At 46.0% G+C, this 25,546-nt stretch overlaps 1 protein-coding gene across 11 annotated transcripts in view; it reads left to right on the top strand.

The window, feature by feature from the left end:
- ELMO2 (engulfment and cell motility 2) overlaps window positions 1-24,177 on the top strand; it is a 40,581-nt gene extending 16,404 nt beyond the window's left edge. For 5 of the 11 annotated variants that reach the window (XM_054541476.2, XM_054541478.2, XM_054541477.2 and 2 more), the window contains 17 exons: window positions 1,039-1,220; window positions 2,836-2,935; window positions 3,994-4,145; window positions 6,772-6,850; window positions 8,023-8,058; window positions 9,962-10,012; window positions 14,470-14,592; window positions 14,890-15,024; window positions 15,620-15,724; window positions 15,820-15,928; window positions 16,711-16,847; window positions 18,299-18,462; window positions 18,577-18,689; window positions 18,809-18,916; window positions 19,746-19,828; window positions 21,274-21,351; window positions 22,666-24,177. In XM_054541476.2, the coding sequence (XP_054397451.1) occupies window positions 1,039-1,220; window positions 2,836-2,935; window positions 3,994-4,145; window positions 6,772-6,850; window positions 8,023-8,058; window positions 9,962-10,012; window positions 14,470-14,592; window positions 14,890-15,024; window positions 15,620-15,724; window positions 15,820-15,928; window positions 16,711-16,847; window positions 18,299-18,462; window positions 18,577-18,689; window positions 18,809-18,916; window positions 19,746-19,828; window positions 21,274-21,351; window positions 22,666-22,866 (1,956 nt within the window). In that variant the 3' untranslated portion in view covers window positions 22,867-24,177. 11 annotated transcript variants of the gene reach the window in all.
- Window positions 24,178-25,546: the final 1,369 nt, after the last annotated feature.

The following is a 25,546-nucleotide window of genomic DNA, read 5'->3' as shown; positions in this document are numbered from 1 at the left end:
AGATTCTCCTTGATTGCTTCTGCTGACAGGGAGCTTAATACCTCAAGAGAAACCTCTTCTACTGTCTAACAGTTTTATAAATTTTATTTTATTTGTTTATTTTTGAGATGGAGTCTCACTCTGTTGCCCAGGCTGGAGTGCAGTGGCACAGTCTCGGCTCACTGCAGCCTCCGCCTCCTGGGTTCGAGCAATTCTCCTGCCTCAGCCTCCTGAGTAGCTGGGATTACAGGCGCATGCCACCATGCCCAGCTAATTTTTGTGTTTTTAGTAGAGACGGGGTTTCATCATGTTGGTCAGGTTGGTCTCGAACTCCTGACCTCGTGATCTGCCTGCCTTGGCCTCCCAAAGTGCTGGGATTACAGGTGTAAGCCACTGTGCCTGGCCAATTTTATTTTATTTTTTATCTTTGAGAGAGAGTCTTGCTCTGTTACCCAGGCTGCAGTGCAGTGGTGCAGTCCTAGTTCACTGCAGCCTTGAATTCCTGGGCTCAAGCAGTCTTCCCACCTCAGCCTCCTGAGTAGCTAGGACTACAGGTGTGCACCAACACACCTGGCTCATTTTTAAAAATTTTTTGTGGAGACAGGGTGTCACTCTGTTGTCCAGGCTGGTGTCTAACTCCTGGCCTCAAGCAGTCCTGCCTTGGCCTTTCAAAGCCTTGGGATTACAGGCATGAGCCACTGCACCCAGGCAGACAGCTTTAATAGAAAACCTTCCTCTATTAAACCAGTATCTGTTTCTCTGTGACTTACCATCGTTAGTGGGCCTCCTAGATGCCTCCAGTATTCCCTTGGTAGGAATTTTTTAAATCCATAGACCAAAGCGGTACAGAAAAGATGCAGATAACTACAGATTGGTTTTGGCATACTAATAACTCCCTGATTGATTCCACAAACATTTATTTAGCAACTCCTAAGCTGTGTGAAAAAACTAGTTCTGCCTCATGTTTGGATGTCCACAGAAGGGCCTCTGTGAGCTATCCACAGAGTAGTAACCTGCTCCAAGGAGCAGATGGCACATATCTTGTCCCTGGCCTCCTAGTCCCGGGCTGCACGCCAGCTGATGGAGAGGACCCAGTCATCCAACATGGAGACCCGGCTGGATGCCATGAAGGAGCTGGCCAAGCTCTCTGCCGACGTGACTTTCGCTACTGAGTTCATCAACATGGATGGCATCATTGTGCTGACAAGGCTCGTGGAAAGTGGAACCAAGCTCTTGTCCCAGTAAGTATGACTAAGGTCTCGTTCCAAGGACTTCGACGATTTACTACATCCCACAGAGTGTCCTAGTCTTATTTCCCTTGAGTCAAATAAGGAGTTTATTGAATACCACCTGTGTGCAGAGCAGTGTGCCAAGCACTAGAGTCCATACCGAGAGATATAATTCCATATTGTGGTTCTAAATCGTGTAGTCTGTTTGAGCTCTCACAAATTAAATAATAGTACAAAACAGTACTGTGCCAAGTGAGCACAGTACTAGGGGCTAGAGAAGTCAGAAGGAGAGCGGTCACGTCGTGACAGACCTGTTAATTGCTGGAAATGTTTGGTCTGATGAGGGTTAGTGAGCAGATGGTCCAGTATCTCCCCGGTGTCTGTTTGTAATCATCCCCTGCTCCTCCCTCTCCAGTCACCTCCCACCCCATACACAAACACACACACACACACACACACACACACACACACACACACACAGGCCTTCCTTTGTGTTTACCACAGGTTTCAACCTACCCATTCACCATCTCCCTGCCACACTTTTGCACAGGGAGGAGGAGACCAGAACTTTGTGATACCCACAAGCATCTTCATCATACCCCAGAGTTGACATGCATGCGGTGGGCAGCTGTGCCTTATGAGCAGCAGTCAGTAAACAGGTGCTTGGAGCGTAACCTGCCAAAGAGGGAGTCAGAAATCTTAGCCCATAGATCAACTATTGAAATTGTCAGCCAAATCGAGTAACTGATCATAGATATTTGTTTTACATATTGGATCTTCCAGCTGTACTGAAGTCCTGAAGCCTTCAGCTGCCATCAGCACTGACATAGTTCTACAGTCTCCCAAGGGTGCAGGGTTAGACTGGCCTTAGTTTCACTCTCTTTAGCCTGAGGATAATAATAGTTACCTTGCAGTATTATTGTGAGAAGTACTGTTAATGAGAATGTGTCTGAACATGCTTTGTAAATAGGAATATCATCTGTTAATTCTAGAGCACTGTACAGATGTATAAAGGATTAACTGTATAAGGAGAAGAGAAAAAAGAAAACATTTTAATCCTTATTCTGTACCAGCACTAGAATAAGAGCTTTGCATACATCATCATCTTGCCGTCTCCACAACCCTGTGAGGTTAACGCTGTGAGACTAACTTGATTTTACAGAGGAAGAAATTGAATTTTGAAAAGATAAAATTTGCTTGGTTAGTAAGGTGGACAGGAACTGAACCCATCTCTTGCACTCTACTGCCTCTTGGCCCAAAGGTTAACATGGCACTTACGCTTCCTTAGGTTCCCCCAACAGGTGTTGGAGTTTGACAAAGGTCCAGTGTCTTCTTTGGTCTTGGGAAATAGATAAGTGATTCTGTGTGCCTGGGATGAAGCATATGGAGAAGGAAGATCTAATTACCCAGCAGCATTTTTTTTTTTTTTTTTTTTGCAATAGATACCTGGGCTGAATGTGCTCTACACTGGCTAGGTGTGCACACAGGCACTTACAGTTACAGTTGCATCGACTGATTTCCCATGGGGTGTTCACATTAAAATTCATCTTTTTTGTGGCTGCCCTCACACCTGTGTTTCCCGATCTGAATCTTTGTCTATTTTGTGTGTGTGTTGCACGTGTCTCAGCTACAGTGAGATGCTCGCATTCACCCTGACTGCCTTCCTAGAGCTCATGGACCATGGCATTGTCTCCTGGGACATGGTTTCAATCACCTTTATTAAGCAGGTGAGGCCTCCAACATTCTATCTTTCTCTCCTCCCTCAGCTGCCAGTTCACAGGGCTTAAGGGGAGATACAGGCAATATCGCCATTCTGGTGAGATCAGCTTTATATTCCCTGGGGCCAGATTTTTCATCCTCAGGCTCTGGTCTTCTGTGGCTTCTGAAAGATTTGCATTTTGTTATATTCTCAGGGCCTGCACTGAGATGGAACTGGACTGTCAGAACTAAATATGATCAAAGTAGAATTAGATTGTCAGTGAAACTGGGGATAAAGCCAGCCAGTCAACCAGTACTAGCCCTGAGTCTTGACCGACTTCCTGAGCTCTCTCTTCTCTTTGTATATTAAAAAAAAAATGTGCATTTCATTTATAAATTTGCCTTCTATTTACAAATCTGCAAGGTAGCCTGTTTGGATTGTCAGACTAAGTTCAGTGGGTAGGAGAGGGTACTTCTGGTTTTACCCTCCTTTCTTTTACACAAAGGAGCAGTGTCAATTCAGAAAACTGAACTAAAACCAATGAATAATATTCTGTCTGCTGCCCTAGAACTTCAGCTATCATTGGCTTAGGACACTGGGACTCCCTGACACTGGACACAAGTGAAATGACCATGTGTCAAGGATATTATAATGGGGACTGAGAAGAAGGATTAGAGTAAAAGGCTTCAAGGTCCTTTCTACCTCTCAAAGTCTAAGTGTGTTTAGGGGGAGTGTGTGTCAGGGGAGGTACATGGAGAGAAAATGAGATCCCAGTATCAGTAAAATCCTCTGCTTTTTTATACCCCACTTTCTCAAACTGGAACCCTTATTTTGATAAAAAGAATTAAGCTTTTAGATTTTGAGGAAACACGATTAAGTGGATACTATAATCTGAGATTAAGGTATCCATGCCAAGGGAATCCCTGGCACATTGGCCAGGTAGCCGTAAACCAGATACCACTGTCCACCTAGCAACAGCTGCCCAAATGTGAAGCAGAGAGAGCTTCAAGGGCTAGCATCAGATGCTAAGCTTCTATCTTTCTTGGGCCCTGAGCTTCTCAATTGATGTGCCATCTCTGGGTCTAGATTGCAGGGTATGTGAGCCAGCCCATGGTGGACGTGTCAATCCTTCAGAGGTCCCTGGCCATCCTGGAGAGCATGGTCTTGAACAGCCAGAGTCTGTACCAGAAGATAGCTGAGGAAATCACCGTGGGACAGCTCATCTCACACCTCCAGGTGTGAGTAAAAGATCCTACACCTCCCTCCCTTCACTTGTCTGTCCTCTTTTCTCCTCTTATTTTAAGTCTTTCAATCCTACTCTGCTTTGCTTATATTCCAAGCTGCTGGTTGGCTTCTTCATTCGTCACCTCTTCCACACTCCTGCCAGAATTTCTCCCATCATTCAGACTTGATCATGTCATGCTCCTGCCTAAAATCCTCTGTAACTCTCTCTGCCCCTTAGGTTAAAATGAAGATTTTCCCAGTCTTCCCATACCAGGGTGGTACCAGGCAAAATTAGATGCTTTCTTACATGGGCCCAGTAGTCTCTGTACCTATGATAATTATATAAAATACTGGATTTTTATTATCTGTTGCCCATTTTGAACATAGAGCCCCCTGGAAACAGAGACCAATCATTGTTGTATCCCCTGTTTTGATTTAAGTAGAGGCTCAATTAGTACTTGTTGAATGAATGCTCACTGAACCGACGATGCACTGTGGGTGATTTGTAAGAAATATCACACAGGTGTGAGTTTGGAATATCAGTTCAAATCCAGGCTCTTCTGCATACTAGGTCTCTGCCATCAGCAAGTAACCTAGTCTTTTCTGGCCTCAGTTTCTTCATCTCTAGAATAGGTTAATCATCTTCACCTCTCACACTGTGAGGATCAAAGGAGATTTTAAAAAGGTCCAGCATAGTGGCCAACCTGGGTTAGGTATTCAGTAAATTCAGGGGCTTTTTTCCTTTATTTGTTAAGACTCTTATCACATCCTAAAACATTTTACCAGATACTGAGACCATAAGACAAATGAACCCATTGGAGCAGTGTTTCTCCCGTCTCCGTTGTTTTTACTTCACTTCCAACCAACCTACACCATGTAAGGAAGCTGAACTTTGCAAAACAGCGGTGGCACTCCTGTTGATTCTCTTCTGACTGTTGTTCACTTCTGTTTTTTTAGACATTGTCAGAATGTTGCCAGTATCCCCCACCAGTTCGAGGGGAAGTCATAGCTCCCAGATTTGGGAGTTTATAGTGGCCCTGTCTTCACTCAGCTATGCTCCCAACTTGTTTTTCCCCACTAATCCAAGTAAAAAGAAAGCACAATTATTTCTTTGCAACTCTGATTTCTCCTTGTCACTTTTAAGGAATTTTCAGCCTCAGCTTTCTTTGCTTTTCTTTTTTGAGACAGGGTCTCACTCTGCCGCCCAGGCTGGAGCGCAGTGGCATGATCATAACTCACTGCAGGCTCAAGCGATCCTCCCCATCTCAGCCTCCTAAGTAGCTGGAATCACAGGCACACTCCACAACACCTGGCTAGGTTTTTTTTTATTTTTGTAGAGACAGGGTCTCACCGTGTTGTCCAGGCTGGTCTCAAACTGTTGGGCTCAAGCAGTCCTCCCACCCCAGCCTCCTGAGTAGCTGGGACTACAGGTGTGAGTCACCATGCCTGGTCTAGCCTCAGCTTTCATACCCAGCGAGCCACCAAGGTAGATTAAGGTGAGAAGGACATTATAAACTCCAGATAGAGAATTCTGATTTTCCTGTAACCTCACATCTACCTGTCTGGTTTTTTTTTGTCTCTGAATTCGGAGTGGCCCCAGTTGCCTCCCTAGGGATGATAGGGGAACGTGGCATTTCATAGGAGCCAATACTTTCAGCCCACAGCTGTCACCAGAACTTATATGCTTTCCTATCTGGGCTGAGGGATACTTAGTGCCCTCTGTTAGACTCCCTGGGTACCATGTGACTAACCAGGAAGCCCATCAGACCCTCTGGAAAGACAGCCACGGAATGCACCCAAGACATGGCAGGTGGAGATGTCAAGTACCAGGATTGTAAGATTCCAGAGAATGATTGTAGTTATTTTGTTTGTTCATAATAAAATAAGTTTATAGTCAAAGACTTTAAAAATACAGAAAAATGCAAAAAGTAAATTATTTGCCCATGATCTCACCTCCAGACATAGCCAGTTAAACATTAGATTGAATGTCCCTGCAGTATTTTTATGCATATTTTTAACAAAATCAGGGTCTCGTTATATATACTATGTGTACCTTGATTTTTTTTAACTGAATAATACATCTTGAACATTTCTCCATGTCAAAGATTTTTCTAAAAGTGTAGTTCTAAGTCTTTTTTGCAAACTAGACACCGTTGAAAATCTGGTAACAAGTATATACTCTCACCAGTTTGGAAAAAATACCACTTAGTTGGCAAACTACATAGAATAATTTCTGTGTCATTCCTGGGGTTCACAAATACTCTAATAAGCCCATCCCTGAATCCCAGGTTAAGAATCTTTACCCTAAAACCTGACTTCTAATAACTACTTAAGATTCTCATATGTATAAACAGTTAGCTAATGTGACCATTTGGATTACTTTCCATTCTTTTTTAAGTAGTACTTTAATGAAACGCCTTGTCAGTAAATCTTGCATAGCTCTCTGATTACTGTCTTAGGATAAATTCCTATTAGTGAAATTGCTGGGTCAAGAGCATGCCCACTTTGAATGCTTTTGAGACTGAGCTCCAGATCATTATTTGCTTATAATCTGTGAGTGATTGTTTTAAACCATTTCTAAGCATCATCTTGCTGTTCAGTCTTCTAATCTCCCTCTGCCTTCTTTCTCCATTGACACAGCTCCAACCAGGAGATTCAGACCTACGCCATTGCACTGATTAATGCACTTTTTCTGAAGGCTCCTGAGGACAAACGACAGGTCTGTGGCTGCCTTTTCACATTTTTCATCTGGGCTGTTCTGAGAGAATTCTCACCCCATGCACTCTTTGCTGTGCAGACAGCACAAATCCGGCCATTTTCCCAAGAGTTCTTCCTCCTAGCTGTCTGGTCTGGAGCCCAGCAGGGTGGCTTTGCTAAGGAAGACCCAGGGAAGAACTATGAGGGGAAACCAGCTGGGTCTTAGATGAGAGCAGGGCCCTTCAAACTTTTTCCTCTAAAGGGCCAGAGAATAAATATGTTTGACTTTATGGGCCATATGGTCTATGTGATAGCTACTCAACCTTGCTATTGTAGCCAAAAGCAGCCTCAGCCAGTAGGTAAATGAATGGGTATGGCTGTCTTCCAATAAAATCTTATTTACAAAAACAGGCAACAAGCCTAATATGGCCAGAGTTTGCCAACTCCTGGGTTACAGAATCAAGAATAAGGAAGAGGAGACCCTGTGGGTACCCTGAGTCCAAGGAGTCCAATATGAATGAGATTTCACACTAAGTTTTATGTTTAAAGGTTCCCTGATGCAGATTCTAAACATCTTCCTTCCCATGTTCATTAACTGTGACATTATGCAGATAGTTCTGCCTCTGTGAACCTTAGTTTCCTCACCTGTCACATGGGAGCAACAACATCTGCCTTGTTTACCTCACAAGGATGTCCGAGGAGAAACAAGATCCCTGTTTCACAAATGAGGAAACTAACAATCAGCTGGGTGGTGGAACAAGCACTGACCTAAGAGCCGAGGGGCCTGGGACTAAGTATTCTCCCTGCTGCTGGCTAGGCAAGTGTTTGTAACCTCTTTGGGTCTCAGTTTCTCTTTCTGTAAAACGAAAGGGCCAGTTTAAATGATCTCTGACAGCCCTTCCAATACTAACATTCTAGATTTCTCTGAGAAAAGCCCAAGTGGTGTTAAAAGTAAGACATTTTAGTTCTCTGACAATCTCATGGGCTCAGTAAGATGAAATTCAAGTGGGATCATGTATATACCCAGCTCTTGGTAGCTTCTAGAGGGAAGACCAGAAGCATCTGTGGTTCTGTCTGTCTTTGTCTTTCTTGGATGGCTTGGCTCTGTTAATCTGCCTTCCCGGTCCTTGTTTGAATGTAAGCTGAAAGCTCATTCCGTCTGCTTCTCTCTGTGCTTTTGCTTTCTGCCGGCAGGACAAGCACCTTAATCCTCTAGACCTGCCTGTCACTGTAAGTAGCACTGCCATGTGGAAAGGGCACCGGCTCTTGTAGGTGGGGAAGTCAAAGCTAGGCAAGAATCTCATGGTCTGATCTAAATGTTCAGGGCATGCCAAGACCCAGGGAAAGGTTGTGTGCTGTCAATCTCCTTTGTCAGGACACTTAGGGAAGTACTGCAGATTAGAGTCACAGAAAGGATTAAGGGGGTACCTGCCCCAGGGAGTGTGGCCCCCAGCCTTCCTTTATAACTTGCCTTTGCATGGGTCTGTGGTTCAACTAGGGAAGACCAGACTCAGAAACAGCTCGTGACTTTGATCTAGACAATACCATGGATGCGTCACCTTCTTACTTGCTTTAGTGGAAGAGAAAAGGTATCCTGCCCTTTTTGGACTCTTACTAGACCGTAGGAATCTGAAAAGGTTTAGACAACCGACAAAAGGGAATTTGGATGCTCATTTCTTCGTTAGAGGGAGCTTTAGAGAGGTCAGCTTTGCGAGGAGATGAAAGGGGATAAGTGTCTCCCCCTGACACCACAGAGAAGCGTTTGGTCTAAGACCTTTATATTCTAGCTGCAGACCACTGTCAATTACCCACTTTATGAGTTGTCCACAGCAAGATTTAATCTCAGTCGACCTCCTATAGTTACCAGAGAAGTTTCTAGGCCACTGTCCTCCTCTGCTAGCCAGTACGTATTCAGAGAATGCAAAGTAAAATTTAATGTTCCTGGCAGCATCAGCCATTTGGAATATGGCTAGAAATCCAGAAGTGTGACAGAGGGGCCTTTCAGCTCTGAGAAAAATGACACAGAGCTCACAGATACTACTCCATAGGAGAGGTGTGACAGCTCCCTCAGGCCCACTGATTTAGGATTCTCTATAAAATTAAATGAAGGCAGCAGTTTAGAAAATGAAGTCATGGTAATTAACATCAGTAAGAAGTGATGGTCGACATTGGAAGGAGGAGACAAGAATTATGAAAAGCTGTCAGAAAAATTAAAGGCATTGTAATCTGGGACCATTTTGTTTATGGGAAAATAGCTTCACATCTCAATAGCTCCTCAGGGTATCACAGTGTCACAACACAGAATAATCACTGATGTTCTTTTTGATGAAGCCGACTCCTTAGCAGTGATGAAATTATCACTGTAGTTACTTCAGAAATAAAGAAATGTATATAATATGTCTTTAAAAGATTTGCATAAGAATGGTCAAAATAATGGTTCTGAGAGAACCCTTAAAGCTTTGCTCCCTGGAAGATTCATTTATGTAGGATACTTGATTTCCTGGGTGGGCTAAATAAATAAAGCATAACTATCAAAGTCTGGATCAAATATTATAAAAAAGGTGAGCCTGTTATAAAAAATTACGCAAAACACCAGACCCATTGTTCTCTAAGCCAGTTAGAACGGAATCCTAGACTACTTACTGTTGTAGAGCGTCCAGACCCCAGCTGTCTGCTGTAGGGCGGGAGGGGGTTGCTGGACCAAAGCCCTTCCTTGTTTGGAGTCAGTGCTTCACTAGAGTTCCTTCTAGCCTTAGCAGTGGGGTCTACCTGGCACGATGCATGTGGCTTAGAAACCATCACACTGCTCTGTGTCCACGTGCAATGTCCTTGTGACACAAGTGTCTCATCTTCAAGCAGTCCTCATCTCTCTTTGAAGACAGTGGAGTTGATTGTGCCATTAGGAAAGGAAATCCTATTTGAATTAATTTGCACTCACAAAAATAGGGAATGTTTCAGAGTGTAAAATACATCTGATGGTCAGTGGATTTTTGTTCATTCACCCACTTTTCATTTGGGAGGAAAAAAATTTAAGAAAGCAAAAAAGGCCCAGAATTTTGACATCACCTTCCTCTCGAAAGTCACAGGTGTGTGCCTGCCACCCTGCCTTATATTTGCTTATTTTCCTCCACAGGATATGGCCAATGCATTTGCACAGAAGCATCTCCGGTCTATAATCCTGAATGTGAGTTCCTGGAACACGCTGTATTTTGTTACTATTTTGTTACTATTAACAGCAATTATTACTGTTATTGTTACTATATTATTATTGAAATTATTAATGAGTGAGGAGGACACACAGAGGAACCTTATTAATAGGTAAATACCTCTCGAACTGAAGAGCTTTTTCCCGTGATCCTCTGTGAGCAGAGTTACCTCTAGGCAGCCATCTCACCAGCAATTGCAGTGCGTCCAGGGAGGGACCAAGGCCAGCTCTACTGTTTGTTGCCCTGCAACTCCAGAATTTTTATCCAGAGGGAATATGTTAAAATAGGCACAAAGGGGGAAAATAACTCATCCAGCTGACACTGATTAAAAATCTGAATTGTGTAGGGCACTGACAGAACTAAGTAAGCAAGTGTATTTGCTCTCAAAGACCTTCTGGCCCAGTAGGAAAGACTAGTGATCATAGTGGGGTGTGATCTGGGTTTGTGGTCTAGGAAAGGATGGAGGAGGAGCAGTGATTTCTGCCTTGAAGAAGAGTGTTTCCGGAAACCTTTAGAGGAATGTCTTCAGGTGAGCCTTGGAGGATGAGTAGGCAGACTGGGAATAACAGGAATTTCAGTCAGAGGGTAGCCAGAACCCAGAAGGAGTGTGTGATTAGGCACAGAGCAAGGAGCAAGTAGGTGAGGAGGCTAGAGAGGTAGCGAGGACCAGATCAGGAAAGGTTAGTCTCATTCCTAAGGACAGCTTGAGGGCATTTAATTAAGCTTGTGAAGTAACCAGATTTGCATTTTAGAAAAAGCACATGAAAGACATGTGTTCGCTAAGGGGTGCCTGAGGGAGGAGAGCAGAGCAGGAGTTGGCAGGGGGATCTGGAAAGAGGCATAAATCCCTGTTACCACCTGTGGGGTGGAGTAGGGCTGATGTTGGGAGGTGGGGCCGGTGGGAGTGGAGGAGGAGAGCCAAGGATCTGAATTAAAAGGAGGCAACTTTGGCTGGACGCAGTGGCTCACACCTGTAATCCCAGCACTTTGGGGCTCACACCTGTAATCCCAGCGCTTTGGGAGGCTGAGGCGGGCAGATTGCCTGAGGTCAGGAGTTCAAGACCAGCCTGACCGACATGGTGAAACCTCGTCTGTACTAAAAATAACAAAAATTAGCCGGGCGTGGTGATGGGCACCTGTAATCCTAGCTACTCAGGAGGCTGAGGCAGGAGAATTGCTTGAAACCCAGGAGGTGGAGGTTGCAGTGAGCTGAGACCGGGCCATTGCGCTCTAGCCTGGGCAACAAGAGCGAAACTGTCTCAAAAAAAAAGGAGGCAACTTTATCAACTCTCAGAAACAAGGGAAACCTGGGAGACCACAGTGAAGGGAATAAAATGAAAAATTAGAAGTCAAGTTTAAGACTTAAGCTAAACATGGGCTTTGGAGTCTGCCATTTTCCAATCTTTGATCTTGAGCATTTCACATATGAGGACTAAGTGAGCTAATGTACATACTGTGCTTAGCAGGGTGTCTGGCACTCAGTAAGCACTTTGCTCGTATTGGTAGAACAGGATGCAGAGGTGATAGGATTGAAGAAGTAAGCTCTGAGCACTTGTGAAGCTGAGCAGTCAGCTGCTCTAAAATGCAGAGTCTGCCAGACTTCGCCTTGCAGAACCAGCTTCTCCCTGCTGGCTGCTTCCCTGGTCACACCCAGCTACCAGCCTGGCAGGAGGGGCCCCAAGCCCACAAGTGACAGGAGTACACAGGTTCCCACACATTCCTGCCTACACTCTTGAGCAGCTGTCCTGGTCACCCTCTTCTGCATGTGTGGGGATGAGCGCGCCCTTCTGAGGGAAATTTAATTATGTTTGAGACTTACTATTTAATCGGGTTAGAAGTTCAACTCATTTCTGGACAAAGCTTGTGAACAAGTAAAGATTTCACTATAGAAGGCAGTTCAGCATCAGGACTCAGGACTTAAGTGGCCTGGCAGGAAATGGCTAATGCATGGTCACTGGAGTCCAGGGATTTCACTGAGTCAAGCCGGAGAACTAAGACCCTGAGATACCTGACAGTCAAGTGAGACTTCAGGTAAAACCTCAAACTGTCACTCATCAGACTGGAGCTGTACTTCTTTAAGCCATTGATGCTAGGATAATTAATTACCTTCCTGCCCTGATGTTTCTTAAGTTGGAGAAAGAGAATTAAAGAGAATGAAAATCAGAATCACATTAACTTCCACCTCTATTCAAAGCTGTTTTATAAATTAGGGAGAAGAGTGAGGAGAGAGGAATAGGATAGACGAAGGTAGAGAGAGGGAGCAGTGGAGAAGAAAACCTCAGAGTGAGGCAAAGGAAGAGGTGTGGAGGGGAAAAGAAGTGGCGATGGCAGGGAAGAGCCCCTGGCCATGAGAGAGACTGGGGGGAGTGGGAAGGAAGGGAAGTTATGGGGCAGGGGACACGGAGCAGAGAACAAGAGAGTAAGGCTAGAGAGATGAAAGAAACAGTGAGACTGAGCTAAGAAGAGCGATCTCGCGCTTAAGAGACTGAGGGTGTGCCTGTGACAGGGCAGGAGCTACAGGACTGGACATGATCACCGATTCAGAGGGAAGGAGGGATGCAGGCAGAGGCCTAGTTCCAGCATGTTAGCATGTGCTATGGAAGTACTGTCCACAATGGTGGCCACTAGTCATGTGTGGTACTTTAAATAAGTCTGTTGTGGCTGAGGACCTAATTTGTAATTTTAATTTCATTTTAAATTTAAATATCCATATGTGGCTCGTGGCTGCTGTATTAGGAAGTGCAGATCTAGAGAAACAGCTAGAAAAAGGAGAGAGCACTGGAGTCACAGTAGGGGAAGAGGTCTAGAGCAGGACCGTCCAGTGGACATAGAACCCAAACCATGCACATGATTTTAAACATTTTAGTAGCAGCATGAAAAAGGAATAGGGACATTAAGTTCAATAATATATTTTATTCAACTCATGATATCTAAAACGTTACCATTTCAACAAGTAATAAATATGAAATATTAATAAGACATTTTACATTTTCTTTTTTCCTACTAAGGCTTCAAGATCCAGTATGCGTTTATACTCACAGCACCTCTCAGTTTGGCCTAACAACATTTCATGGGCCTGGGGGCTACCAAACTGGACCTCACAGGTCTAAAGAGATTGATCTAGAGTCAGAGCAAACTCTAGGGAGAGCTGATCCAAAGTTAGAAGGAGCTTTAAAAAGATACTAAGTCAGATACCTCTCTAAAGTCAGAGCGCTCTCAAGCATTGCTATTCAGTAGAACTCTGTTAATGGAAGTGTTCCGTATCTGCATTGCTGTAGCCGCTAGCCACGGTGACTACTAAGCACTTAAAATGTGGCTGGTGCAACTAAGGAACCAAATTTTCAACTTAAATTTGTTTTAACTGATTTAAGTGCAAATAGCTGCATATGGCTAGTGGCTGCTATACTGGACAGCACAGCCCTAGAGACAGAGCTACTGAGTAGGGAAATTGAAGGACATAGTGGTGGTACATGTGGGAAATGGAGGAGAGTCTCATCTGGGCAAGAAAGAACCAAGAGGGACAGGATTCATAATGGTGGGTGAGACAGGGGGAGTGACAAATACAGGGGAGCAAGAAGGGAAGCAGGATATTGTGGGCGTGAGAACAGGATGGTGAGAGACAGGAATGTAATCAAGGGTTGATCAGTTAGGACAGACAGAGGGAGACATAGCATGCAAGAGAAAGACAGAGACAGAACATGAGACAGGACCAGGGGACCTAAAGTAGGGGGTGGGCATCAGAGGGACAGAGGAGGAGGTGATGAACCGACAGGGGAATGTGGGGGCACAGAGACAGTGGGGAGGGAGAGGGACATGGTGTGGGCGGCACAGGGAGCAGGGACAGAGTGATAGGAGAGAGGAGAGGACAAGTGAGAGGAAGGAAGGAAGGAGACGGCCGTGGGAGGGAGCTGGTGGGAGAGTGAACTGTTCCTCCTTTGTGTTGCTATCTCAGTATCATTGAAAGAAAATGGCCTTTCCCAAAGCCTCTCTGCTGGGTGAAGCCATCCGAAACATTTTATTTTTCTAAGGGAAAAACAACTCTGCCTCCATGCACACCATCCATTGTTTTGCATTTAGTAGGCCTGTGAAATGCCTGATTGGAGGAAGGTCCAGCCCCCAATGTTCTGTATCATAGCCTTGATGGAGTAGCCTCCCCCGTTTCTGGTGTGGTTGGGTATAGCCCCTGCCTTCACTCTGCTTCCCCTGCCCAGGGGAATGCAGAGGAAGGGATGGCGCCTTTCAGGCCTGCAGTGAGTCATCTCTGCCTGAACCAAGCCCATTCATGCTCCATTGCTTTCTAGAATATGAAGTCCTCGTGTGTGGGAGGAAAGCTCTGTTCCCTTCCCAGCATACATTTCTTTTCCTTAGCATGGATGTGGCCCTTCAATAAAAGAGATCAGTTTAGTCCCCTGCTCCCTGCCTGTGCTTTTTCTAGCATGTGATCCGAGGGAACCGGCCCATCAAAACTGAGATGGCCCATCAGCTGTATGTCCTTCAAGTCCTAACCTTTAACCTTCTAGAAGAAAGGATGATGACCAAGATGGACCCCAATGACCAGGTAGGTGCTAAGTGGGGCAGCTGTTTTCTCATGGCTGTGGTGCAGTCCAGCCGTAGTCTATGTGCCAGGCACTGTGCTTGGTCTTTGTCTGCAGAAGTAGTTTGCATCTGCCCTAGAAAATCTAGCATGATCTGCACCATGAGCCAAGCCCAATTCTGTCCTGCTGTGGTAGAGGTGATGCCTCCTAAGGGATTGATTGGAGCCAGAGTTTGGCCCAGAAAAGCCTGAGCCACTGTTTCTTTTCCTTGCTCCCTTGGTTAGCTGATTCACCTGCTGACTGTCTGTTTCACCTCGCAGGCTCAAAGAGACATCATATTTGAACTGAGGAGGATTGCATTTGATGCAGAGTCTGATCCTAGCAATGCCCCTGGGAGTGGGACCGAAAAACGCAAAGCCATGTACACAAAGGACTACAAAATGCTGGGATTTACCGTAAGTACCTCAGAGCATAGACGGTGGTAGGCCCTCTCCCCTGATGGGAAGTCAATGGTCCCACCTAGACAGAGCCCTGACAACCAACCCCATGGTGGCCCTGGAATAGATGACAGTTAGGAAGCTGGTGGAGCTTTAATGCTTGCTTTGCTTTGTTGATGGTGAGTCTGTGAGTTTATGTGCAAAGTTTGGCCCTGTGAAACGAATCCATCTGTAGGGGGGTTGCGGTCAGCTAGAGTGGGTAGAGAGGGGACCTGTCCTCTTACCCAAACTGCTAGGTTCTTTGCAAAGCTAGTGTGAATATTTTGTGATAGAGTAGGGCTTGAGGATGGGGTTAACTGGAAGAAGTATTTCTTGCATACCTACTCAGTGTGCAGCAGCATGCGAAGTAGGTTCTGGGATGCATGGTGAGGCAGCCACCATCCAGCACTCAAGAGCTCACAGTTCAGTGGTGGTGTTGGGTGTGAAAAGAGCTAGGACAGAGGTGGGTGCTGAGTGGTAGCAGCATCAAGAGGAGAGACGAGAGGGCATCCCCTCAGGTCCCTGCACACACAGAGACTGCCGCATCTCAAATTGGGTGTCTTTATTTCTCTAGAACCACATCAATCCAGCCATGGACTTTACCCAGACTCCTCCTGGAATGCTGGCCTTGGACAACATGCTGTACTTGGCTAAAGTCCACCAGGACACCTACATCCGGGTAAAGGCAGGGGAGCTGGCCTTCTCAGTCCTGGTGCCACATCTCCTGCCTTCCTCCTTCATCTCCCTAATCCTCCCTTTCTCTTCCCCCCACAGATTGTCTTGGAGAACAGTAGCCGGGAAGACAAACATGAATGCCCCTTTGGCCGCAGTGCCATTGAGCTCACCAAAATGCTCTGTGAAATCCTGCAGGTTGGGGAACTACGTAAGTCTCTGCAGCTCCCTCCTCTTCAGCCATTTGTTGTCATCAAGAGCTCAGTGAGACTCGAAATTATAAACAGTTACATGTCAGTGGGGTTGGGCGTGGTGGTTCACACCTGTAATCTCAGCACTTTGGGAGACTGAGGCAGGAGGATCACTTGAGCCCAGGAGTCCAAAACCAGTCTGGGCAACATAGTGAGACCCCATCTCTAAAAACAAAAAAAAATTCAAAAAATTAGCCAGCTGATAGTGCATGCCTCTGGTCCCAACTACTCAGGAAGCTAAGGCAGGAGGATTGCTGTGTCAAGGCTATAGTGAGCATAGTCTTGCCACTGCATTCCAGCCTGGGCGACAGAGTGAGACTCTATCTTAAAAAAAAAAAAAAAGAAAAAAAAAAGATGTCAGTGGGACCAGACAACCTTAGGTGGGTTTTTAATTTTGTTTTTTGTTTTAAATCACTGAATCAGCTGATAATTCCATCTTATCCTTATTTATGGGAATCATGGTTGTTGCTTTGTTTGAACTGGCAATTTGAATCATATTCCAAAGCTACCCCATGCCTGTGGGTAAGGGCTGGCTGAGTCTGTAACAGGGTAGAGGGAAGGCAAGAAAATGCACCCTGAAGAAAGCTAAGGAAGTGAGAAACGCCCATCCCACACTCCCTGTTAACTGCGCTCCTTGGTCTGCTGTTGTTCCTCGGGACTTTGGTGCAAAATTTCCAGACATGAGCTCCCAGGCCCTTGTGGACAGAGGCTTCATCTTCTCCCTGTTTTTTCGCTTCTACAGCAAATGAAGGACGCAATGACTACCACCCGATGTTCTTTACCCATGACCGAGCCTTCGAAGAGCTCTTTGGAATCTGCATCCAGCTGTTGAACAAGACCTGGAAGGAGATGAGGGCAACAGCAGAGGACTTCAACAAGGTCAGTGTCTCCGGGCTGCTCTAAGGCCCACGGGAGGAGACCATCACACGACAGCCTCTGACAGCTGGCTGGCACCTGGAGAATCCCTGAGCTGGAAAAGCAGCTTGGTCTGCAGAGCTGAGTCACAAGACTGAGGCATTGGGGAGTCTTAGCCCCATCTGGTTGTTGCTCCCTCTGTGACCTTGAGCTTGTCTTCCACTTGGTGCCATAGGCCCTCATTTGTCCATAGAAGTTAGCACCTGTCCCTCCCGTCCTCCAGAGAGGTCAGGAGGATAAGCGTTAGAAGACTCACTGTGGTTTATTGAGTGCTTACTGTGCAGGTACTGCTGTAGTTTTGTGAACTGGGAATGTTAGGAGAGAGAAGAGTGGACTGGCATGATGTGCACACCCTGGGTACTTAATCGATAGTTATCCCTCGGTGCTTTCAGTCCCCACTCTATGCAGAGCACTGTTGTGCCAGGCCCTCAAAAGCTGATCATCTAGGGGTCGAGTGTTTTGAAGTTGATGATCTCATCATAAAAAATTTGGAAAGTATAAAGAATAAAAAGTTACCTGTATTTACACCATCCAGTGACAAACATTTTTGTTTTCCTCTAGTCTTTTTTTTTCCCTACAGGTTTTTCCTTCATTAGCAAGATCATACTGCACATGCAGTGTGGTATCCTGTTGTTTTCTTTAACAGTTGTTTTAAGGGGACCAATGCATTTTTTTAAAACACCACAGCGTGCCAGGCACTGCACTTGCCTTTCACGTGGTGTTTCATATTCTTTTTTTGTTTGTTTGTTTTTTTGAGACGGAGTTTCACTCTTGTCACCCAGGCTGGAGTGCAGTGGCACTGTCTCGGCTCACTGCAACCTCCACCTCCGAGGTTGAAGTGATCCTTCTACTTCAGCCTCCCGAGTAGCTGGGACTACAGGCGTGAGCCATCACACCTGGCTAATTTTTGTATTTTTAGTAGAGACAGGGTTTCACCATGTTGGCCAGGCTGGTCTCAAACTCCTGACCTCAGGTGATCCGCCTACCTCAGCCTCCCAAAGCATGAGCTACTGCAACCGGCTGGTATCTCATATTCTTTATGGCAACACCTATCAGGAGATGTGTCTTCCTTTCTCTCAGTTTAGAGATGAGTAGATGCACACCTAAGAATGTTAAGTGACTTGCTGAAGGGACAGAGTCAAGATGTGAACCCATTTCTTTCTGACTACAAAAATTCATGCTCATTTCCCCACACCATTGACCAATTGAAATATATGGGAAATAAAGTGTCTATCAGTGTCAGTCATGTGACCTGAATAACCATCTAAGAAGGTATACCTTACTCACCCAGCAGATGTCTGTAGTGCCTGCCCTGCTCAAGACCCTGGGGCAGGAAAGAGCCTTGGTGCTCCATAATAGGCCTGTCCATTTCTCAAGAGTAGTGGTGTGAGTTGGCTGGGTTCTTCTCCTCTTAGGTTATGCAAGTCGTCCGAGAGCAAATCACTCGAGCTTTGCCCTCCAAACCCAACTCTTTGGATCAGTTCAAGAGCAAACTGCGTAGCCTGAGTTACTCTGAGATTCTACGACTGCGCCAGTCTGAGAGGATGAGTCAGGATGACTTCCAGTCCCCGCCAATTGTGTAAGTTCCGTCTCAGGGGAGGCTGGCGGGGGAGGTGGCTGCCAGCTCTGCTTTCCTTCCAGGGCTCCACTGTCCCCATGACCTTCCGCTCACTCCAGTGTGTGTCCGCCCCAGGGAGCTGAGGGAGAAGATCCAGCCCGAGATCCTTGAGCTGATCAAGCAGCAGCGCCTGAACCGGCTCTGTGAGGGCAGCAGCTTCCGAAAGATTGGGAACCGCCGAAGGCAAGGTGAGAGGAGACGGGGCAATCCTTGGTGCCGGGAAGAGCCTGCCTGGATGGCCCCTTTCGTGCCCAGGCCTTTCCCAGTACTGTCGTTGCTCACCTGTTTGGCTTCCCTTGTGTTCCAGAACGGTTCTGGTACTGCCGGTTGGCACTGAACCACAAGGTCCTTCACTATGGTGACTTGGATGACAACCCACAAGGGGAGGTGACATTTGAATCCCTGCAGGAGAAAAGTAGGTTCATTTCTCTGTTGATGTGTCATGGTCGCTGGACTTGTCAGGAGACAGGAGTTCTAGTCCAGCTGTTTCTAGCTGATCATCTGGGCTTGTACCTGTTACCTCTCTGGACCTGTTTCCTTATCTGTCAGCGATTTCCTCTACCTGGCCTACTCAGTGGGGTGGTTTGGAGAAATAATGAGTTCACAGGTGTGAATGTGTTGTGTAGATTGTAAAGGGTGGTACATGACTAAGTCGAAAGGCAGTAGTTAAGAGGAGAAGCTGTGAAGCCAGACTGCCCACATTCAAATCCTGGCTTTGCTCCTAATTAACTTGACTTCTAATTAATTGCAAGTTAGTTCTCCCCTCTGCCTTGGTTTCTTCTCCTGTAAAGTGGGAATAATAGCCACACTTTCCTCCTAAGAGGATTGCATGAGTAATGTATGCAAAGCACTTAGAAGAGTGGTTGGCAGGTAGTCAGCATAACTGTTAGCAGCTGCCACTGCTGTTGGCGATGATGATGGCATCATCGCCATTATAGTGAAGGAGAGGGGAAGGGAGTCACCAAGGTCCTGTTCTTTGGGGATATAAATCCAAGAGCCCTGAAGTGACCCTCAATTAGCTTTGACACAGCCTCACTGGGCTGGGTCTACAGGAGTGACCAAGAAGGAGGGAACAGTACAAGGCCACCCTCCCCACCACCCTCACTGAGCTCATACAGCAGCCCTTGGAGTTTGGGGCTGAGGCTTCCTATGCATCTGCCCCAGTACCTCCCTTCCAGCACTGATGCAGGCACTGACCAGCTTGCAGCATGAACTTCCAGAGACTAATTCTCATTATTTATCAGTTCCTGTTGCAGACATTAAGGCCATTGTCACTGGGAAAGATTGTCCCCACATGAAGGAGAAAAGTGCTCTGAAACAGAACAAGGTGAGTAGAGAGGCCAGTTTGAGTAGCTGGCCCAGTGATACTTGGAGAGTGCCATTGGTGGTGGTTTTTTCCAGGTGCATTCTTGGCGTCTTCCCCTCTCTATTCCTGAATGTTTTATTAAGAATCTTGAACATACACAAAAATAGATGGAACCTCTGTATACACATGACTCAGACTCAGCAATCATGGCCAGTTCTGCCCATCCACTTGTTTCTCTCCTTTATCGCTTTGAAGAAAATCCCAAGTATCACACTGTTTCATCTGTAAATATTTAGTGTACATCGTATAGTATATAACATTGCCACCAGTCCATTAGCACACATAATGGGAAATGAAAGTAGTTATTTCAGATCAAATATTCCACTGATATGGACTTTCTACCAATTGTCTTATAAATGTCATAATTTCTCTACAGATATATATTTATATGGACACACACACACACACACACACACACACACCCATCTTGTCTAAACCAGAGTCTAAGACTGGTCTTTTAAGTTTCTTAATTCATTAAGTTCTCCCGCCCCCCGTCCCCCACCATCTTTTCCTTTGCAGTTTATTAGGTGAAGAACCAGATTGCTTGTTCGGTAGTTTCCTAGCATCTGAATTTTGCTGATTGTTTCCCCGTGGTACAGTTTAACTTGTTCCTCTGTCCCAGATGTGTAAATTGGCAGAGGGATCTAGAGGTTTGATCCAGTTCAGGTTTAACTTTTTTTCTGGCCAATGTCTTCAGTGGTATTATGTTCTATCAAGAGGCACATAATGTCTGGTGGTCTCTCCTTTTGTGATATTAGCAGACTGTTGAAGCTCAGTGCCTCATTCCATTAGTCAACTAAGGTTTCCAAACTCATGATATTTTGATGCAGTCATTGCTTTTCATTTACGAGCTGAACCATGAAACTTGCCCTTATCTACTATTGGTTTCCCAGTGGTACAGTTTATATAGGAAACGAGAATAAATGCTGATTCTTCTTTTATGTACTTACTTTCAAAATAATGAGTTAGTTCCTTGGTATCATGCAACAGTGACCAGTTTTGTGTGTGTGTGTGTTTTGTTTTGTTTTTTAATTTTTAAGACATTCCTATGCCAAATACAGCATGATAGAAGTTGTTAGTCATCTTGGTAATATAAAAACTTTTAGGATAACTTACAGTCATGGATCGTGACCTTCCAGGGTTCTGAGTGTTGAAAATGACTTTTTTCCAGTCTTAAAAATATCACAACATCTTTGATGTGACTTGGGCAGGGAATGGGTAAGTTAAGGTTGATTTATGCTGGGCCTCATCTCCAGCCACACTTGTGGCTGCCTAGGAGCATTGATGACATTCGTCTGAATCAGCTTGTTTGGTGATGATGCCGAGTCACTAGGACTTTGGCCAAGATCTTGATGTGCAGACCCCAGGCTGTTCCATCGCTCTAATTTAAACCCTTTCCCCTTTAGGAGGTGTTGGAATTGGCCTTCTCCATCCTGTATGACCCTGATGAGACCTTAAACTTCATTGCACCTAATAAATATGAGGTGAGCAGTGTGGTGCTGCCTTGGACAACAGAGCCATTTCTGTAACTCTTCAGTTGGTGGCAAGAATGAGCAAAACAGGAAAGTCCCCTGTGGTGGGTGGCTGCAGTGTATCTTGAAGCCTAGGAAGGCTTCGAGAAGAAGGTGGCGTTTCAATAGGATGGGAATGTCTCAGGAGGAGCTGTGGTTGGAGGGGCACCCAGATGAAGCAGCAGGTATCATCACATAACGCTGGACCTGAGGTTCCTCCAGGCGCATTGGGTGGCTGCCAAGGATCTGTCACACTCTGGATTGTTTATCTGTGAGCTGGGCTCTCCACATTACTCTTCAGCAGCAGCCATAGGTTGTCATTACAAAGATAAGGTCAACTAGGAATGACTCATTTACCTGGGACTGGGAAAATTCTCCCCTTTTCAGTTTCTCTGTGGTCAGCTACCCAAGAGAACTTGACAGATCCTTCCTCCTAGGGGTTCCTGGTCACATGTTGTAGTGGATCCAGTGTGGACTTTGAAGCCAGATGGAACTGGTCCTTCTGACAAGGGCCCTGTAGTTCCATCTGCAGCACTGGAAGATACTAGATATTAAATGAGTGATTGCATTTGAGACCCTACGTGCCTGGTGAGCTCTGAGAGCCATCACTGGGAACTAGAGGTGGGACTTCTGGAAGAGGAGACACTTGGGCAGGGCCTGAGCTGCTGCTAGTGGAATTTTGTTGAGAGGAAATGAAGAACAAGCAAGTGGGGAACCAGGTGAGCAACGGTGTGGAAAAAGGAAAATGGCAGCAGAGTCAGGGAGCGGTGGGATCAGAAGGCTTCCTGGTTACCCCCTCTTAGCATGAGACCCACCAGTTCCATTTCTTTAGTATTTACTCTTTAATATGTATTGACTGGATTATTTTTAATTTTTTTTTTCCGGAGGGGAGACAAAATTGAGATCCCACAGTGACTTCTGTTTGTGTCTTGCTTCTTTTCACTTAATACATATTTCCCTTCTCTCGCTTCTGATTTTGGGGTAACTTCAGGTAGATGATGCCCCAGTACTCAGATCTCATTTTGCTGTATTCATGCATTGCATTTTTAGGTTCTATTTCATATTATTGTAAGGAGTTGTAATATAAAACCCCTTATAAAAACCAGATCTCTTGAGAAAGTGAAGGATCACCTCCTAAGTTATCTTTGCTATCATTCCAAATCAGTTTTGCCTATACTGATTAGTTCCAAAAGGAACTGTTGTGAGCCCCATCAGAAAAGAGACCTTGGCAGGATCTCCTGCTGACCAGGGGTCACAATGTGACATTTTGCAACTTGCTCCCCACAGTACTGCATCTGGATTGACGGCCTCAGTGCCCTTCTGGGGAAGGACATGTCCAGCGAGCTGACCAAGAGTGACCTGGACACCCTGCTGAGCATGGAGATGAAGCTGCGGCTCCTGGACCTGGAGAACATCCAGATTCCCGAAGCCCCACCCCCCATCCCCAAGGAGCCCAGCAGCTATGACTTTGTCTATCACTATGGCTGAGCCTGGAGCCAGAAACGACGGTACCCAGGAGAAGGGATTTTGGGCCCAGGAGAAACACTTACAGTCTGGTGCCTTGTCTTTTGCTTGTACAGAATCTGTAGTGATTTTGGTGGCCAGTAAATGCCAGCCATTTCTCAAACCCACCTCGGACCACCCAGAGTTTCCTCTTGGTCCTTGTCTACTAAGAGTCATGAAGGCAGGGTGCTCTGCCCACTCCATCACCATGAAGCCTGGGATTGGGCCATGAGGAACAAACAGCAGATGCCCTTGCCTTCCAGTCCAAGAAACTGCTTCTTGAAATGGATTTAACAACAGCCACTCACCTTTTCCTCCTGAGCCTGCTCTCTGATCAGCTGGATCCCCAAGTGAGCAAGAGCTGGCCCAGGAAAGGCTGCCTGCAGAGGACAAGTGTGCTGGGCGTGTTGACAGCCTTGGAGTGACTACCTGTATCTTAGATCTGAGTACAAGCCTGAGGCCTTTGCTTTTGTCTTTTTTGATGAGGGCTCACTCCAGCTTCATATGGTGCCAAGATGTTGCTGCTTCTGAGGTTGGCTCTAACATCTCTGGTCTTTAGAGCCACCAGATCTCTCTGGCCCATACAGATATCAGAGCAGACAGAAATTTCTCCCTGCAAGCACTCAGTCTCATCCCGGCAAGTCAAAGACCTCCTGGCCAAGTCCTGCCCTCTTAAGTCTCCAGGAACGCTGCAGGGAAAACCCAGCTGAGGCCTGGGCCTAGACTGTGGTGAGGTCACTAGATTCTACCCCTCTCCCCCCAACATTAATACCTTTTCCTTCCTCAGAGAGAAATCTCCCCTAACCTGAATTGCAGCCCCCTCCAGTTTGCTTTCCTTTGGCCTTCCAGACCCCAGGAAGTTTGCCTTCCCTTCCTAGCGCTATGATTTCTGCCATTGGCCATGATTTCAGGGAGCTGGCTGAGGCCGGCTGAGGCTACACCTGTGCCAGTGGGGCTTCCCTGGTGCTGCAGCACTTGTAAACCACACACACAGCCTCTCTCCCTGGACATATGTTAGCACATTGGCATTCAGTATTGGTGGCCTGGCATGGTAGGTACTACCCAATGAAGAGTGTACTATATATTTTCATTACTATAGGCCATACTTATACAGACGTGTATATATATTTATATAAGATCTACCTATCTTAGGATGGAACCTTGGGGAAAAATAAAATTGAGGGGAAGTAAAAAGTATGTAACACTTCCAGTTGTGAGCCAAGATTGTAACCAGAGAGCAGCCAGGAGCTTCCTGTCAGTAACCATGTTTTCAATAAATACTCTTTCATGTATAAACTGTGGTTCCTGTTAACAGCTGTTTGTCTGTACTTGCCCCCTGCCCAATGGTGAAGATTTCACCTTGACAAGACTTGATCTCTGTGTGTCTGGGAGACTCTGGAGAGCTCCAGCTGGAGCACTTAGTCACCTTCCAAGAGTCCCTTCCTCCTCATCATTCGCTCCTCCCACACATACACACACACAGACACACACCTGCTGGTTAAGAGTGTTCACAGATTGCTGCACTGGGACAAAGTGTTTTCTGCTCAACCCTGCCGGGTACAGCAGGGTAAGGCATACTGTACACCCCCATGAACACATCCTCCCTCTTCTCCCTGCCAGGGACACAGCCAGGGAACAGCTCGAGTACTTGTGCCTTACAAAGAAGACACGCTCTTTACCCTGTATGTTGCCTGTGCTTAGTGCCCAGCCTTCCAGCTGGTGTTTTAGGCTGTTGCTCCAAACCTTGGCCTTGGTAGCTGGGAGACTTAAATGTGGGTGGTGATGAAAATAGATACTTTCTCTTGCCTCTGAGAGAGAAGGGTGTGAGGACAAGCTCTTTCAAAAGGCACAGAAAGTGCATGCAATACAAGCCTTGAGGACTGAATAAAGCCAAGACCTTGGGCAGTGATGGGTACCATTGTAGGTGCTTGGTAAGCACTGAATGAACTAATGCCTGCATGATGCCAGCTGGCGGCGGTGAAAGCCGCAGTTTACATAAAACACTGCTTACACTCTGGCCTTGAGCCTTCTGTTCAGAGGGGCCAGGGATCCCAGCTGAGTCACTTGTAAGGATCCATGTTTGCAGCTGGTCTTACTGCCAGAGAGCCCAGGAGGAGGCTAGAGGAGGGCAAAAGGCACAAAACTGGGTCTGAATGTGCAACCCTAGCTTGCCCTGGCCTAATGTTCTTGACTGCAAATGCTGCCCTTTTAATCCATCCCGCAAGATGAAGAAAATCGGAACTCCCTAGGCTGGCATTTTGGGGCCACTGCAACCTGCCTCTTGGCTACTTTAACCACCACAGTTATAAACAACCTGTGAGCCCCAGGCACGGCTGGAGCTTTCTCACCCTCCTTTAGGATTCTCCCATTTCCTCTATCTGGGATGCTCTCCCCCTACTCAACCTATTGAAGTTGAGATAATTCTTAGAAAGTTTCATACAGAAAATATTTCACAAATGTTTCGTATTACTTCTGGATCGCCCAAGTTTTAAGTTGTAATGGCCCCAGCTGGCCCCAGCTCCCAGAAGAAAAAGCCCATGAGATAACTTATCTTCGTGGTTCTTTCCATGGTTGCCCAGCACTAGACTGGACATAAGAAAAACAATTTGTTCAGTAAAAGTAAACAAGTTACCATTTTTTGGATGCTCACTGTATGCAGAACAGT

The sequence above is a fragment of the Pongo abelii genome, chromosome 21, assembly GCF_028885655.2.
Source record: "Pongo abelii isolate AG06213 chromosome 21, NHGRI_mPonAbe1-v2.0_pri, whole genome shotgun sequence".
Classification (NCBI taxonomy): Eukaryota; Metazoa; Chordata; class Mammalia; order Primates; family Hominidae; genus Pongo; species Pongo abelii.
This window is presented reverse-complemented; position numbering and strand designations above follow the sequence as displayed.